At 44.9% G+C, this 17,674-nt stretch overlaps 1 protein-coding gene across 3 annotated transcripts in view; it reads right to left on the bottom strand.

Moving 5' to 3' along the window:
• jade2 (jade family PHD finger 2) overlaps window positions 1-17,674 on the bottom strand; it is a 117,675-nt gene that overhangs the window by 60,960 nt on the left and 39,041 nt on the right. For all 3 annotated transcript variants that reach the window (XM_053846294.1, XM_053846293.1, XM_053846295.1), the window contains exon 4: window positions 13,837-13,994. In XM_053846294.1, coding sequence (XP_053702269.1) covers window positions 13,837-13,994 — 158 coding nt within the window. The remainder of the gene's footprint in view (window positions 1-13,836; window positions 13,995-17,674) is intronic.

The following is a 17,674-nucleotide window of genomic DNA, read 5'->3' as shown; positions in this document are numbered from 1 at the left end:
ACAACTGTCCAGCTTTTTGTGTCATTTTTAAAATCTGACGTCACTGGAGGGAAGCAACAGACGTAGAGTTACGATGACAGATTCAATGAAGCGGCGTGTGAACACAGTGGTTTGGTGAGGGATCTTCTTCAGTCCACTCATCCCTCCCAGACGTCAACTTTGCTATTCCCAAATGATGAGCCACAATCTGCCGATAAGCCTTAAAGCTTCCGACGTGATTCGACGGCTGTGACACCTCGGTTTTTTAAGTGTCCAAGTCGGGGCCACGGGGATCGCAGTAGCTCACCGCCTGTTTGGCAAATGAGTTTCACTTTGCTTTGGTCCCAGGGGCCTTCGGGATGTTTGCAAACTGAGTTCCCAACTGATACTGTGTCTGGTGTTGTTTTTCTCTCCTCGCCGGAGCAAAACAAACAATCTCCCCAGGGGACGTCAGAAACTGACCTCAGCGCCTGCAGGATGTTTTCCCAAAACGACATGCTTCACAGAGCATGTGTTTTGTTACCATAATCACGCATGGCGGGTTTAAAAATCCCCTATTTTGACGTCTCGAATTCATGTGGAAAACAATGACACGGTTACGGCGGCATATTTTCCGGTTTGCTGGTCAACATGCGAAAATGAAAACTTCAGGTTTCGTTCCATCGAGTGTCAGGTGGAAGTTTCTAATCTGTCCTATACATAGATGTGCCACTTCAAATTTGGAAACCACCCACCTTCCCAGCCAGCCTCCACAGTTTGCTCTCAATCAAACCACAAAAAGTCAAGTCTTTTTGAATAGCGGCACGGTGGGAAACCCCAGCGAACAGGAAACTGAGACACGGAGAGACGACCAGTGTGCAGGGTTGCCCCCAGCCTGCTCCACACACACACACAGTGGCCCACCCTCTTCCTGCATTCCTCTCCTGTCTGACACACTTCCAGTAAACCCACCAGCACTTCAAAACAGCCCACCAGCACCAGCAGCCCTCCAGATGACAGCGGTGGCTGCAAAGCACGCTTGGCTGGTACCCACACAAACACACACACACACACCACGTTTGCATAGGAAACTGTAAAAAACACATTCCAGGTGGCATCAGACACTTGTTTGTCAAGCTCACTGACTGAAAGAAAAAATCTGACTTGAGTTTCTCTCAAATTAATGTGCAACAAAAAGGCTGGTGCTCTATGGAGATATGTTTGTTAGACAAAATAAACATCAGCTCATCGACATGCTCCATAGTCAGAAGAGGTCACGAGTCTGTCCATCACAGGATACAGTTGACATCCACTTATGCCAGGGGTTCTTAACCCTTTTTGATCACAGGGCCCACCTTTCCCAGAACAATTCATTTGTGATCAATAACCATATTTAATCGCAAACAAACCAAAACCTTGTGACATGAAATCATGTGATCAGTGCAGAGATATTTATTTGTCATCGAAAAATCCAACTAGCAGCAGAACCAGGTGCGAGTCATATTTTTTCAAATTTACTGAAGGAAAACAGAAAAAAATACACTTGATGCAAACTGTTGAGAAAATATGAAAAACGGTATAAAATGCTGAATAAAAGAAATACAATAAGACCATGTCTAAATATCATAAAATAAAAATAATATATTTTATTTAAACTCCAAAGAAGATATAAATAAAGTGTAAATGTAAGTATCACCATAAAATAAAACTAATTTTCAAAAGTGCTTCAACGGATGCTTTCATGAGCAGTTGGATGTTGAGCAGACCTGGGCAAAGTGCGGCCCGGGGGCCAAATGCGGCTCTTTGACAGTATTAATGTGGCCCTGCTGGAGTCAGAGTAAAACTATAAAACTGACATGGTTTTTCTCTCTGGCATATTTGTCTTGTCCATTGTTTTTTGTTCATTACAATGCAACTGGAGTTTTGGGAAAATTCCCGGAAGGATTGACAAACGCACCCCAATGGAACCATCAATTAACCACCAATGAAAGACCAGGACTCGCTGAAATTCCTGAGCTGGTTTTAGCTGGATTCCAGCCGCGAACCTTTGAGCAGATTCCCGCTGAAGAACAATCCATGATGAGTGGACATAATGCGGTAGAAGGGGTGTGTGCTGGTTAGTTATTCTTCCAAATTCACTGGTGGTGCAGCACTTTCCCTCACGTCTGTTCCTCAGAGGTACATTCGCCTAAAATCTGGGCAGGAATGCTTCAATTAATCCACAGAGTGTAACCATGCAGCTCCGTGGAGGGATTCAGACTTCATCTGTTATTTGTAAATAAAAGACTCTGTTGTGTGCTCATCTCTGACTCTCTCTTCCTCGGTCGGTCCCAGTAGAGCCACAGCCACAACGCTCCACCTGCTTCCTTACTCCCCTGGTTCCTTTCTACACGCCGCCCTGCAGAGGGTTTAGCACTCTTTTACTGCCAGGAAAAGTGGAACGTATTCAGGGGTTATGTGGTCATTTGCAACGTTTGACCTTATCAGACTCATTTGGATGTGAGACTGGGTCACAACCAGGCTGTTTATTCATCCTTAGATAGAAGAGGAGAGACTAGGAGAGGAAGAGAACTATCGTGATGGTTTGTTTGAGTCGTAGCCTGGAGATGGGAAAGATGACAAGCGTCTACAGCAGAGGTGGGCCACATTATAAACTGTGACTGTGGTGAGGGACCATCATGTCAAAAGAAAGGCGGCGATGACTACGAAACGTGATGGCAAAAAATCTCAAGCAACGTGGACGAAATGAACCATTAAATATTCAATGGAAGCAAGAATATTAAGAAGTGTAAATATGGCATGAAACCTGCATCTTATTATATAAATCATAATAAAACTATGGACAAAACATCTAAGAAAAATAAGGCAATTTATTTCAAAATATATTTAGAATTTTCTTTGGACGAATTTTGAGGAAAACATTAAATGATAAACGAAAATAAGAAACAATAATTTAGTCGTGAATGTGTTGTGTTTACTGTTTGTCTGACCTCATGAAGGCCACAATAACACAGGAAAAGGGCCGCATATGGCCCCCGGGCCGCACTTTGCCCAGGTCTGGATTTCAGTTTATCTGTCGTTGATTTTTCCGATAGTTTGTGTACGCCTGGTTTAGTCCATGGTCCAGAAGCTCCGTCAGCCTGCCAGCACCAGTCCATCCCCGAGCCTCCAGCACTAGGTCCAGGAACCACCATCCCACACCCCCAGTCACTTCTGTTCCTGACCTGCAGCCGCCCAGTGCCTGCCTCTGGGTCCAAACCAACTCAGCAAAAACAGGTCAGATGCATTTGAGGTGGTTGCCTTTTTGGTACCTCAAAACTAGACAGTCAAGCAAACAAACGTGGATCAATTGCGCTGTTATTAACACTCAAAATCCACCTGGATCGGTCAAGCTCCACCGCCACATTTTTGAATTTCTTCCATTAATTCCTGCTCGCTTCTCGCTAATATCAAAACCACGGATGAGATGATCGAATGAGAACAGGCGCTGGATTTTAGCTACATCTGGTCCTCGTTAACGGCTTCGAAGTGGGGAACAATTTTTCCAAAACCCAAATTCAAAAGACATCTGCTGCAGTTTGTTCTGATTACCAAGTTGTGTTATGATGCCAGATGTGCTGCTCTTCAGCTCTATTACACACTTGCAGAGACAACCGCTTCATATTGGAGTGTTCGTGGTTCACAGGGAAACACACTGGCAGGTAAACACAAAAAAAAAATACCTGCTGCGTTTAAAGGCTTGGCAGCACCGCGACACTCCCAGATCCGGTTGAGATACTCACGTTTGATTCCATCGTTTCATTTGTTGCTTAATCGACTCCTGGAACTAAATACCCAGCTGAAACCCAGGAAGGACACTTTATGTGGGTCCGGTGGGAGCAAGCGGCCGTAAACATTGTTTACTCTCCTGGAGCTGCCCGGATTTAAGTGTGCCGGTCGTGTGCAGCAGCCCTGTAACAGTCGGCCTTAAGTGACCATAATAGTCAATGACCTTGTCGCGGCAACTGGCAGCTTTAGAAACAGGGAGACACGCATTTGGCCAAGAAACTATGCTGCCAACAAAGACACACACGCTATTAACTTTGCTGAAATGTCTCCTGAAAAGACCCAGAGAGGGAGGAACAATGTGGGCACTAAAGCAACAGATTCAGCCGCTCTTAGCACTTAAACGCCAGTAGGAACAGCAAAGACAGAACGCTAGCTCTGCAAATGAACACAAATCTCTGCAACATTCTTCTAAAAACAGAGAGAAATTATGAAGGTAATGACGCAAGATCTTGGAGCTAGACGCTGCACAAAGAACAGGTTAGTTGGGGAGAAATGGTTTCAAAGATGCTACTGAAAAACTAGATAACTCTACTTCCAGTAATAAATTGTGGGTGCATACTCTCAACTAGGACTTCTTCATTCTCAGACTTTTGCGACTCTTGTGACTCGTGCATGACTCGACAAGCAAAAGAAGGTGGCAGCAGCGAAGCGACCGCTACTAAGGCTTGAGTCGGCGAACCTGTTTTGGAGCACAGTCTCGAAAAACAATTGTCTCAAAGGCGTTCCTGACCAGAAGTGTGCGTAACATTTTCGGTAGAAGGTGTCCTCAGGGCACCCTGTATTCTAACAGCCCATCCTCAGTTCTAACTGGAAAGACTCACAGCTCAATGAGAAGGAGGCAGATCCAGTGTTGGGTGGTGACTAGAACTGTATTGCAGGTTAAAGAGCTCAGTCGTCGATGAGAGACCCAAAGCGGAACAACTACTCCTCCAAGACCATTGAGGTGGCTCACGTATCTGAGGTCCCCTGGATGGAGGACCTTGGGAATCACCCAGAAGAATTGTAGGAGGTGAAGCCTGCAAGCTGATGACTGGAGAGTCAGATGGGCACATCATGTGAGGCATCATGGTAAAACGGATGACCAAACAGAGAGGATTGTCCTCAAGATAGAGTAGACATAAGAAACATATAGGGCGGCTACTGCATATCGTGCTTAAATAAATTGGTCAATAAACAATATCTGGCTGGTCGCCAATTGCAGCACACCATGAGGTTGAAAAGGACAGTGCCTCCTGAAGCTTGACACATGAACTGAGTCACAGTCAGTGAAAGTGATCCAACGGCGGCACACAGGGGACCAGCGGAAGACAGAAGGGGGACTTCACTATCCATCTCCTGTCGTCTCCAGTGTCTCACTCTCACTCGGCTCACTTTCACAGTCACACAAACAGACACCAGTCAAGCAGGGAGGACAGATGGCAGCTGGGTAAAATAGACAGAGCGAGGTCCAGATGTTGTTGGAGCCAAAGTGCACAAGGCATAGAGGGCTTTGATCTGCCGACCCACGGAGGAGCAGGGAGAACCACGTCACAGAAGAAGTTTATGGCGGAGCCTCTCCGAGTCAGGGCCTGTTTTGTCTTTCCAGACATCCCATAATAATGTCCAGTCATTTCACTATCAATCCATATTCCCTTGCCTCAAGGTTACATGGATGGGTGAACATATCCAGGGAGGAATGGACTACAGTGCTGATGGATGGTTGGATGGAGAGGAGGTTAATGGATGGATAAAAGTAGGTACGGACGCATTCATATTTTATGAATGGATGAATAACACTGTGGGTCTGGATGGATCACAATACAGATAGAGAGATGATACAATGGATAGGGGAACGTTTGTTAGGATAGATAGTTCTAAAAACACATGGCTGATGGGAAGAAAGGCTTTAAGAGAATTTGGATGGACAATATGGAACGTTGGAATTCGTTGGATGTATGATTTGGCCACGCACGGATGGATGGCTGAATGTATGGATGGATGAATGTGCAGTGTGGGCAAGGTTTACTGTAACTTTAAGTCCTCTTAAAGCATCGCCTGATGCTCCACTCTTCTCCTCCCCAGTCACATGTCCGCCTTCACTACCAACCTCATTGGTTGTCTTCCTCTTCTCCAATATTCTTTCTTCTTTGTCTCCACACTTCTCGACACATAAGCTTGCCTTCCACTCTAGCTGCAGACAAATCAGTCTACCCTGTCTTCACTCTCTTCTTCACCTCCTGCTCACCACCTCTTATCCCATCACTCTCCATTCATCTCATCTGCTTCTATAAACTCAAGCCACCAACATCTCCTTCATCTTTCTCCCTAAAGTCCCCATAAATGTTTAACGTAAGACATTCACTTGACAACAGGAATAGCTCCATTTCCCACTCTGAAAGTTTGAAACAATGACTGCGACTTTGTTGGATGTATGATTTGGCCATGCACGGATGGACGGGTGAATGTATGGATGTACAGATAGAAAGAGACAGGGTGGAAAATATGCAAGTCAGGGACCTGTTTTGAGTCACTTCTCTCTTGTTCACACGCATGTTTGATCCAGAACTGCCAGCGAGGAGCCAGGCTTGGAGTAAAACCAACACTTTCAGGTTTTGGCAAACGGCAGCAGGTTAAGTATTATTCGGAACTGAAATGTGTCCGTTTGCCTGCCGTGCCTGAAGCCACTCATCACCCTCAGTCCATCAAAGGTGAATGGGTTTAGCTGGAGTCTGACTCACCCGCTGGACCCGAAAACCAGCAGAGCTCTGGCCAAAGCTCAGTCACTGCGGTCGGAGGGTTTGTTGCCTGCCAGCCGGGCAGACAACCAGTCCTTCATTCATGCTGCCAGTTCGGATTTCTCTGTCATTTTGTTAAGGTCGGCCAGCCAGTCATCGAGTCAGTCAACACAGTCTGCGGGTCGACCTCGGAAGACGCACCGTCGGGAGAGGCGTTTCTGGCCTCTTCATGGAAAAACAAAGAGGATGAGTAAAAGTTCTGAGATGATAATGAGCTCGGATGATTTCCTCGACTCTGGGTGTTTGCCTGCGAACAGCCTGTGTGTTGGGCGTCTTCACAAAACCCGTGTGCCAAACAACTTCTTGTCAACAACAGATTTACCGATGTATTCTTGCTCATTTCGAAACAAAGAAAGTGGAGAGCTTCGAGCTCTGGTTTGTGTGTTGTCACCACAAATGTGATGCTGCGCTCTGAGCAACAACATAGAACCTGCAAACACAAAACCTCGGCTGTATTTATTCAAATCAGCGTGCAGCTCTTTCCTATCTATCTCAACCACAGAAATAAACAGTGTTATCTGGCCTGCTGAGGAGACGCCGTGTGCACACACCTTAGGCAAACACGAGCGATACAAATCAACAAGCGGCGCTCCACAATTACAGAAGAAAATCGGTGAGAGAATTTCACCTTCAACGTGACTCGTGTCCACGTGTGGATGATGTAATAGAAGGTTTGCTCACCCAGATCAGTGCCAGGCATCGCCGCAACAATCACTTCTGGAGACAGGTGGAAGCCTTTAGGAGTAGCTTAAACAACAATTTGCCCTTAAAGGACCATTTAGGGACGATTAACCTCATATCTGTTGCGGGCTTGTTGCCCACTTCTCGGATTCAGGGGCCAGCAAATGAGTGTGGGCAAGGTTTACTGTAACTTAAAGTCCTCTTAAAGCATCGCCTGATGCTCCACTCTTCTCCTCCCCAGTCACATGTCCTCCTTCACTACAAACCTCATTGGTTGTCTTCCTCTTCTCCAATATTCTTTCTTCTTTGTCTCCAAACTTCTCGACACATAAGCTTGTCTTCCACTCTAGCTGCAGACATATCAGTCATCTCCACCCTGCCTTCACTCTCTTCTTCACCTCCGGCTCGCCACCTCTAATCCCCTCCCCTTCACTCTTCCTTCATCTCATCTGCTTCTATAAACTCCAGCCACCAACATCTCCTTCATCTTTCACCCTCAAGTCCCAATAAATGTTCAACTTAAGACATTAACTTGACAACAGGAATGACTTTGAAAGTTTGAAATTGCGACTAGCGTCTACCAGCACCCGACTCTGTGGACGCTGGTTCTCATCCACCAACGGTTAGTGACGTGCTCCCACTTCTAAAGTCGCATTAAAAATCAACACAGCTCACTGCTCTGTCACTCTCCACAACACTAAACAAAGTGGGGCAATATGCAGGGGGCGGATCTACAGAGTCAACATGGCGACTTGGAAACTGGAAAAGCAAAAAAGTAATTTTGAATCATTCTGAATGTCAATGTCTCAGGGTCCATTATTTATTTTGGACATATAGTTTTTGTTTTTGGAAACCAGAGGCCTCCTACCAAAATTGCCATGATGCAGTGATATGTTTTTGTGCAATGACAATAAAGAAAGTCTAAGTCTAAGTCTCCAAGTCAGCTGGGTGAAATGTGAACATTACACCTGCTACACTCAGCTTCTCTACTGTTTCATTTCATCTCATTGATGTAGTAGTTTTATTACTTCTTCCCACTCACTTCCCAAAATATGTTCCAGAAATTTCACCATGATGATGATTTCAGCGCTGAAACCTTGGCCAATTTTTGAGTAGTTTTCAAACCTCATGAAGCCAAGATGTGGAATTGTCAACCCAGAAACGTGTCACTGTCACAATGTAACATTTTTAGCATAATAGCTAGGAGCTTAGCGGTGCTTCACTTTAGTCAGATTAGAGTCGTTGCGTCTTTTTTCCAGTTTCCTTCAGCCATTGGTTTAAAAAACGAATTTGCTAGAAAGCAGTTTTCTAACGGGTAAACCAGAAGAGCACTGGAGTATTCGTCCATGAAGACCACTCAATGGTAATAATAATAATCTTCTGGGTCGATCCTACGGTCGGCTGACGTCCTAACGTCCAGCGTATCTGATGGCTGTAACGTGTGCAGAGAAGGCACATATTTAACCAGAAAGGGAGTAAGCTCGGTCAACTTTGGATCCGTCTGGGCAGCCGTCTTCATTAACTGCGGTGAAAGACGAGCCTCATGACTCAGTCGCGTGCGCCAACAACGACAAGTTATGATGAAGTTGCTTTATTTGCCATTACAAGCCTCCGGGAGCAGTTGAGCGTGCGAGCAGACGGTTATTAGAACTGTCATGCGGACCTACCAGACGGGGAAGAAAGGGTCCGCCTTGGCCACTTCTCATACAAGAAATGCACTTCTCATGTTTAACCACTCACTCCAGTCTGCCCAGCCAAACGCAACTGAATCAGCTTGTGGTCAGAATTACACCCACTGACCCTGCAGAGCCGTGTTTTTATGGATTAGTTTGACTTTTAGCCCTGAACCTTGTTAGCGTATGGACGTGTGGGTGTTTGGTGCGTATCAAATTCCGACACGGTTGACTTATCCTCCATCAAGAGGTCGGTGACTGAGCTGCACGAATCATTGCTCTTTTCTGGAGCGAGATTTGTTCATGACAAGAGCTTTAATTCAACACAGACTGTTAGCGTAGCCACACCACACAAAGTCATTTTGATGACAAATATGTCCGAATGACCTGGTCGACTGATGACTTCTGAGAATGAGCTCTTTTCAAGGGGAAAAACCGTGATGGGGATTTCCAGATTGTCAGGGACAATCTGATGCAAACAAGCGCAACGGCAGATCGGCTTTGACAACGTATAAGATGACGAGTCACTTACGTGCTGGTGGAGCGGTCAGAAGGTTCAGGGAGCGTTGAGTCATCTAACCACCGCTTCTCTGTGGCTTCACTGTATTTACTTTTGTAAGTAGGTAATTGGACGATGTTACAGCCTGACGCAAATTCGACTTTGCTGTGTTTGTTTAACAGTAAAATTTCAGGTTGAAAAAATTAATCACAGCTGAAATTGAAAAACGCTTTTGTCGATGAACTGGGGAAAAAAATTCTATTCTCCAGGAACAAATTTGACAAACAAAAATTCAAATTAAAATTGAATGTAAATGGCACTAAAATGCAAGAAAAAAGCTTTATGTTCCTCATATAAATTACATTTGACTTGAGTCTCGCCGTTCATGTGAAGGAGCCAGCTGCCCTCAGGACAACCACAGTACATTCAAATGACTGAGTGCCAGAGTTTAAACCAAACCGAATTACCTCCATGACCTGCAGCCACAAGGTGGGAGACTATATCTCTCCTGTAGTGTCACGTTCTGCAAACAGCCACACTAGGTTTCTGCTTTAATACAATGCTCAACACAAATGAGCAAAAATCATTTGGCAGGAATTGACTTGGACGTACGTTCACACGAAGTTTGACAAGTGTTTCCTCTCCACAGAGCGAGAGTCCAACTCAATTAGCTTTGCTGGGGGAGTTCCAGGATAATTATCATTTTTTTATCCAGTCTGAACCTGCCAAGGGCAAAGTTATTCATCATGCACGCAAAAATCCCTAATACAATTATCCAGAGTAAAGTTTTGGGTGCAGCTTGGCCTGAAATCTCAGTAATGTAATAACGTGCTTCAGTCTTTGGCAGCAGAATTAAAAATAGATGAAATCAAAATTAGCGGAATTTTCTTCCTGTTGTTGTGTGTCTGAGAGCAGAGAGGGAGAAGCACCTCGAAACCTGAGGACTCGGTCGGCTCATGGTCGCCGTGAGTGAACAGTCAAAAACGTCTCATCTACTGCTTATAAATGAGAGCTAAGGAATTATGATCCAAGATGCACATCTGTCTCCACGGATCTCATTTGTGGATCCAAGTCAATAAGACAAAAAACGTGACATCACAGCAACAAAGTGTCATTTGACGATGCTATACAAGATGAATAAGGGTCCAAGCATAGAGCCATGTGGGACTCCGAATCAGTCAGGTTGTATATCTGGTGGAAGTCATTCTACGGAGGAATGAGGTGAAGTAGTTTATTCGGCATAAGTGCTCACAGCAGCCAACGGGTGGCAGAAATCCTCAGCCTTTAGCGAGTTTGGTTAGCACTCAAGAGGACGGAGGTAGTGGTTGTTGTGTTCATAGCATCACAGACTGTGTGGTGCCAGCATTGTTTTGGGGTTTGTTTGTTCCGATTCACTGTACCCTAGTGAACTGTGATGTTTGCAGTTTCGCCTCGGCTAACAAAAGAGGTGCTGAAGATTTTGTGTTCCATTAAGATGTACATCTCTTACTGTTGTGGTGATATGACAATATAGTTTGGACAACAAAGGGAAACCCTGCAGTTCATGTCCCTTCCCGGGAGCTTAAATGTTGATGTGAGCGAGCACCCAAAGCGCTGTTTTAACCAGGCTAGCTCCACTGCATGCGCTAGTTAATATCAGAGATGGTCACATGACCAACAACATCTGAAAAATATCCATAGCACCACCAAAATCAAGTCACTTCTGAGCCAAGTTCTTACCAAGGAAGCTACCGAAATACGTCTGTTTTAGACTCCCCTTGACTGGTGGTGGTGCTAAATAATAAACTGTTTGACAGGGATGTAAGAAAATACCGATATGCTCAAATATTGCAATACTTGATTGTGCAATATGTTATCAATGTTTTTGCAGAAATAGCACAACACCTGATTGTGACATATTGTCTTGATATAAGTCGGCTACATTGAATTGTTATATGTAAATAAGCGCTGCCACATTTGTGACGTTTTTAATACTAATAACATTTTCTTTCTGTATTTTGTTGGTTAGACTTGACCAGAGAGTCTAACTTGACTGACTTCATCACAATAAAAGCATTTTCAGGCACATAGTATTGCAGTGTATTGATCTGATTTCTCTCCTAAGAATGATGGCTGATATTGCAATGTACCGTAGCAACATTCTTGTATTGGGATACGTATCGTATCGCAAGCTACCTGCCAATACACAGCCCGACTGTTTCGCAGCACTGTCGAGCATTATTTCAGTTGTAAAACCCGGTTCTTGATCCAGAGTGAATCCAAACATAAAACAACGTATCTGCTTGTTGACTCTTCCATCTATTCATATCTAATCTCTGCTCACTTGTGAAGGTCTGGACGGCTACATCCCCTCACGTCTCCCACCTTCCCCTCTCCTTCTTTAGCTCGAGTGTAGCCCAGGGCGCCGACACATTTTTCCTCCTCTATTTCTTTTTAATGAATAATGACATCATCTCCAAAAATTGTTGGAGAGGAAAAGGGCTCGGGGCGCGTCTGGCTTTGACAACACTCCTGCTCCACATTTGTCTCCCTCTCTCCATCTCCCTGGACCAGACTCGGCTGCTGCAGCTCGACTTTTCTCAAAAAGTACCGAGGCGGATGGTGAGGAGGTCATTACGGTTTGATGTTTGCTGTCGGAACTTTTCCTTGAGTTATCCGCGAATGTGTTCTTTCTATTCCTCCGCTGGTTACGCACAATAATTATCTGTTGCGTAACGTTGCTTATGAGCAGAGGGAGACTCATCCGTCGCCGTCCCCAAGGACACAGGCGAGACGGAGCCAAACACAATATCAAATATTCTCCTTCTCCGCCGTCCATTATTTATTCATCGCCACTATGAAGTATATAACGTCCAACAGGCGAGGGTTAAACATGTTGGCTTACTTAGCAACAGCCTGCTCCTCGGCGAGCATCGCTCCAGGATTTGACTGCAGTAAAAGTATCTGTCACAGCTTTAGTGACTGCGGTGAGAGGATGAGGAACATGGTGTGGTTTCTGTGCGGGGAGTATCTGCGGGTCAGGTTTCTCGGAGCTCTGATCATATGTAAAGCTCCGATCAAATAGACATGGAAGCCATGTGGAGCCTTCAATCAACAGGATTTAAACCAAAAAAAAAAAATGTGACCAAGAAGCATGAGCATGAGTTACAGTCTGAACTCTGCTGAGTCTGAACTGTTGTCACCACCTCTTTAAACTTTCAGCAGAAAATAAGCTGTAAATTTCCAAACTTCCTAAAGCCCTTATTGGATGAGAATAGTTTGTCAGAACGCTGAGCTTTTAATGGACTCATTCTTTCTTTCCTTTTTTTTCCAGTTGACAGCAGTTTCTTTATTTTATTTATTCATTTTTCAGATAATTGATAAATAATTCAAACATATAGTACTACAGCTGATCTGTGATAAAAATACAGGTCCGTACATTTTTAACCAATCACAGACCAGCTCAGGAAGGGGGCGTGGTTTAGAGGCCTCTTGGCTGGTGTTGCAAGTCATGGAACGGAAGCTAAAGGAGCTAAAGAGGAGGAAGACGGAATCCGAACAGGGAATGTAGAAACTGAGGCTAAAAGAACTGGGCTAAAATATGCATGAACATCGGCATGGCTTCCTGGAATATAGAGAACTTCAGGAGTGCGAAGCTATTTTCAGAGCTGGCAGTTCTTCTCCTGCACAGGTGAGCAACTACATGAATAATACTGCAACATTTGCCTAATTTGTTGTTGTTTGTTTGTTGTTGTGGATATGTATGTCACGACACCAGGTGCTAGACGCTAACAAACAGCCTCCTGATAACGGTAGCTACAGAGAGCAGTCTGATATGTAGTAGAAACCAAAAGTTTCTGTCTGGAGCAAAGACTTCAGAACTGGGAGGGAACCAGCCATGAATGGATGTGGATGACGACGGTCGCGAGGAAATCGCTTTCCCAAAGTCACACACACTGCAGCTTTAATCTCCTTGGGGTGAGAGGCATGGGACGGAAGTGGAAACTCGTGCAACAGGTTGGAGAACCGTCCACTGCTGTCACTCCAAACCAGCCCCCCTACGTTGGTCTCCAACATCTGCACCCCAGCGGCTTCACTCATTTCAGGTCCTGTCCTTAAGCAAGTGAGCCTGCTGAGTTAAGGATGAATAAAAGCGAGTCAAAGCAGACGCCTGCCTGCCTCACGGTTTGACATGTGGCTCTCTGGTGATTAGCAGGCAGTCGGAGTATTTTCATTAGCTACAAGTGGGCCAAGCGAACCACACGAGTATGTGAAGCAGCTGCAGCGCTGAGTACAAGACAACAGGCCAAACCTTTTGACAACGTGTGAGTCAGTGGAAGTGGGTTAAAGTGCATGGGTGTAAACATCTGTCGGGCATCTTTTGTGCCACAGTGTTTAGGCTGCAGGGAAAAACCACCGCCGGTCCACAATGGCCCGCTCCTACCTGACCGCTGGTTCCGGAATGGCCTCTAGGTTGGCCGGCACCTGCACTCCCTTCTCCCACTCCTGCCGCCACGGGTCCGACAGCACGTAGAAGTCATCGGGGCCCAGCTGCGACGAGTCTGGAAGCTTCATGGCCGTGATGAAGTCTGTGCGGAAAACCTGTCGAAACCGACGGAACACATGGTCAGTGGAGGACGTAATGTAATGGTTGTTCATGCTATTGCAATGCTCTTTGGAGTTGTTGCGGTACGATAGTATAAAAATGTGTTCGTCTCAAAGATTAAGAATAAATAAATAATAATATAAAATATTTCAAATTACAAAAAATAAAAATAAAAATCTCACAGAACAAGGGCTCAAAACGCTAGCAAGAGAGGTGAATCCTAACTTCCTCTGCAGCTAATCCAGAGAGTAACTGAGGACAATCTGGAGACTTCCTAATGACTTCTGCCTTCTCACTTCCTGGAAGTGAAAGCAAGGAAAGTAGATGACAGATGAGGTCGATGATAAGAGCAGGAGGTAAAGAGGGATACAAAAAAGAGGTATAAAGCAAGAGTGGTGAAAATAAGGTCAGACTGATGATACAAAAGAACGTGGAGATGCTGTCGAGGCCCTCTACATCACTTTTATGGCTGTGGATTTGCAGCGGGATGACTGCCGCTAATGAATGAGTGAAAGCATGATCACAAGCTCCTGTGGTTTAATGTGCAGCAGTTTTCCCTCTTCATCGCTCCATCATATCAATCTCCTCTGTCTTTCAGCCAACAGACTCCAGAGGGACGGCGAGGACAAGCCCATTATTAAAGTGGAGGAAAAAAAGATTTTTCCTCCAAAAGGAGACACTTTGTCCAGCAACATCATCCGACTGCCGGATCAAGCAAGTCCATCAATGTGGACCAGGAAGGACATGCAACTCAACACCTCCTGGGAGCCTTGGTTTATAAGGGTCATGAGTTAATGCAAATTTATGTTCAATGTTATGTACAGACGGAAGCTTCTGTTCATTTCGTCCATATTTCTGCACGTTCCCACAAAGCTTGTGGATACGGACCAAACGGAGCAGTACCACCAGAAACCATGGGGGGCGGTGTTGCTGTTACTACCCGAAACGTAGCTCTAGTGAGATATGAAGAAGACAAAATAATGGTGGAAATTCTCCGTCCTCCAGTCGCGATATACTTAACAGCATCACCGACCACCGACTCCTGCAACGCTGCCTCCGTTTCCTCTTTTGTGCAAGAGGTACGTTCTCAATATCCCTTCCACAGTCACCATGTTTGTTTTGTTGTCATAAACTTTTGACTCTGGGCTGCTCCCCTGGTGGATATATAGGAGAACAGCAACGTAAAGAAAATTTAAACGGACAGGTACATTTTCAGGAGAGCATAAATGGGTCTCTCGAGAAACCAATTTTCATTTTGAGTCACGGAATGTGCAGGTGAAGTGAGTGCCTTCACTGGTAGATGAGCATGCTGGTGAGTGATTAAACCAGTTTCTAGAGTGTCATTACAGAGTGTGGGACGGTGTTCTGTAGTGTTGTAGTCAAGACCTGAACGTACAGAGACCAAGGTCGAGGCCAAACAGGACCCAGAACAAACCAATACTTATGCATGTATATGCTGTATTCAGCTTGGTCTGGGTCTCAGTGTGCTGTGGTCTGGACATGGTCTTGGCTACAACACCGGTGTTTAGGTCACACTGGGTGCAGGCTTTTGTTCCTATACCTATCAAGAGGACACCTTCTCATGTGTGGACGAGCAGAGCCAGGGAACCGGTCACAGCCAGACATCTCCTCATCTATTCAAAGACGGTGTGGAACATCTTCATTCCTTGAGGAGATGAACACACACTTTCTCTGTCGTCTGATGTTCCTCCGGGCGAAAAGCCAGCAGTTCCATTTTAAGATAAGTCGCCTGGAACCATGAGACTTTTGCTGGTTTCATATTGGAGTCCATCTGCTCCATTAACAAAGCCTTCTCATGCAGCTAATAGCGCGACGGTGGACTTGAAAAAGCCCCCCACATGCTTTTGAAAACACCAATCTGCCTGCTTTTATTCCATATTAAAATCAAATCTGCCTATTTAAACAGATGCCCCACGCGGAGAATTGAGCGTGCACCGATAAACTATGCTGATCTGTAACCAAATACTCATCTTTACTGGAGTGAAGACTCCAACAGCAGCACAGACATGACATGCAATACCAAGACTGAGAGTCACAATCGCTCACTTCACACCATAAATACACAAATATGCCGCATTTCCTCTCCCAGCCAAGAAACATATGCTGCTGAAATATCAGAAAAAGCCAAATCCCTCCAGAGCTGATTTGATTTCTCTAACTTGTTTATCGTCGGCAGAGTCAGTTAATGTCTGCAGTAATTCATGTGAAGCCAAAAACAAAGAATCTGGCTGCATTACAACGGAGAAACAAATGAAGAGTTATATTCCAGGGGGACGGAGCAGAATCATATCTGGCTGGTGTTTGTGGACACGGCGCGGCGAGCAACGCGCCCAGAGCCGCCGCCGCCGCCGAGAGTCTAATTACTCAAATATTGCTTTCTTTTTGATTTATCGCACAATTTATTCATCACCGCCAAGACTTTTCACATCCATCATCCGGAATAACTCTGTTTTCAGGAGGAATTCAGCTACTTCCACTCAGCTGTGCAAATGTGATGAATGGATGTATGGATGGGAGGGTTGGCGCTGGGGAGGAGGGGATGACACAGCAGGATTTCACAGAAAGCTTTTGTACCGGTTGTAACAGAAACAACAGAAAAAAATATTAGAAATGCATGATTCCATTAGTAGCTTGCAAACATCCACTAAAATGACGGATGGAACAGGATTTTTTTCCCCCAACATTGAGGTTTGTGAATCTTATTTTGGTGTTACTCTCCTGTACGACTAGTCGATATTGTCGACAACAATCGACTGATGCCGATTATGATGCCGGATTCATCCCACTGATACCAATCCAATACTTTTTCTTCATATGAATGTTTGTTAAAAATTAGGACGTATGGAATATGTTTATACATCTATGTTTACCATAAATTATGGACCATTCTAAACTAGCTTTGAAAACAGGGTCCAGCAGAGAGTGACTCATGAAAGAAACTCTGCAATCCCTCACATCTTTTCTTGACATTAAAGTGGTCAAAACGTGTTGTTTTTGTCGAAAGTTCCAACACCACAGTCCATCTCAGCTCGGCTCTGTTGGCGGAGCTGTGCACAGGCAGGCGAAAACAGCACATTTTGAGGACTTTAAGGTCACTGAAACGCCTGTGATGTCATCGGGCTCAATATTTTGGCAGCATGAATCCATATTTTAGCTGTGTCTTCATATAAGCCACAGGGATCAGACAGCAAGAAAAAAAAGTAGCAGCTTATAGTCCATAAATTACGGTATTATTTTATACGTGACCACCAGACATACTGGCATCCAAGCACGCCACACGCCAACTGGTAGACTATCAAAATAGTTGTGCTGTTTCCTAAAAGCTACTTCACTATGAATCAAAGAAAGGGAATGATAGCAAGAAAACTTCCTTACTAATGCGGCTACATGGGGAGAATCCAAACAATCTATGATAATAATCCTAAAAATAAGGTTAACTACATAGAGACTGGTGAAATTAATGTTAATTCATCTAGTTTTAATGTAAATGCTAACGCTAAAACATCCAAAATTAGGAGAAAATTCACTTGAATTCGTTAAGGGGACTACACAAACAATTCATTTCCTGAACAGTTCCTCATAAACCGAGCCAGCATTGCAAGTGGCGATGAAGGTAAACTGGGTAGCCGCCGTCCCGGGACATCTCTGACTTCCC

Source organism: Synchiropus splendidus, chromosome 17 (genome assembly GCF_027744825.2).
Source record: "Synchiropus splendidus isolate RoL2022-P1 chromosome 17, RoL_Sspl_1.0, whole genome shotgun sequence".
Lineage (NCBI taxonomy): Eukaryota > Metazoa > Chordata > Actinopteri > Syngnathiformes > Callionymidae > Synchiropus > Synchiropus splendidus.
This window is presented reverse-complemented; position numbering and strand designations above follow the sequence as displayed.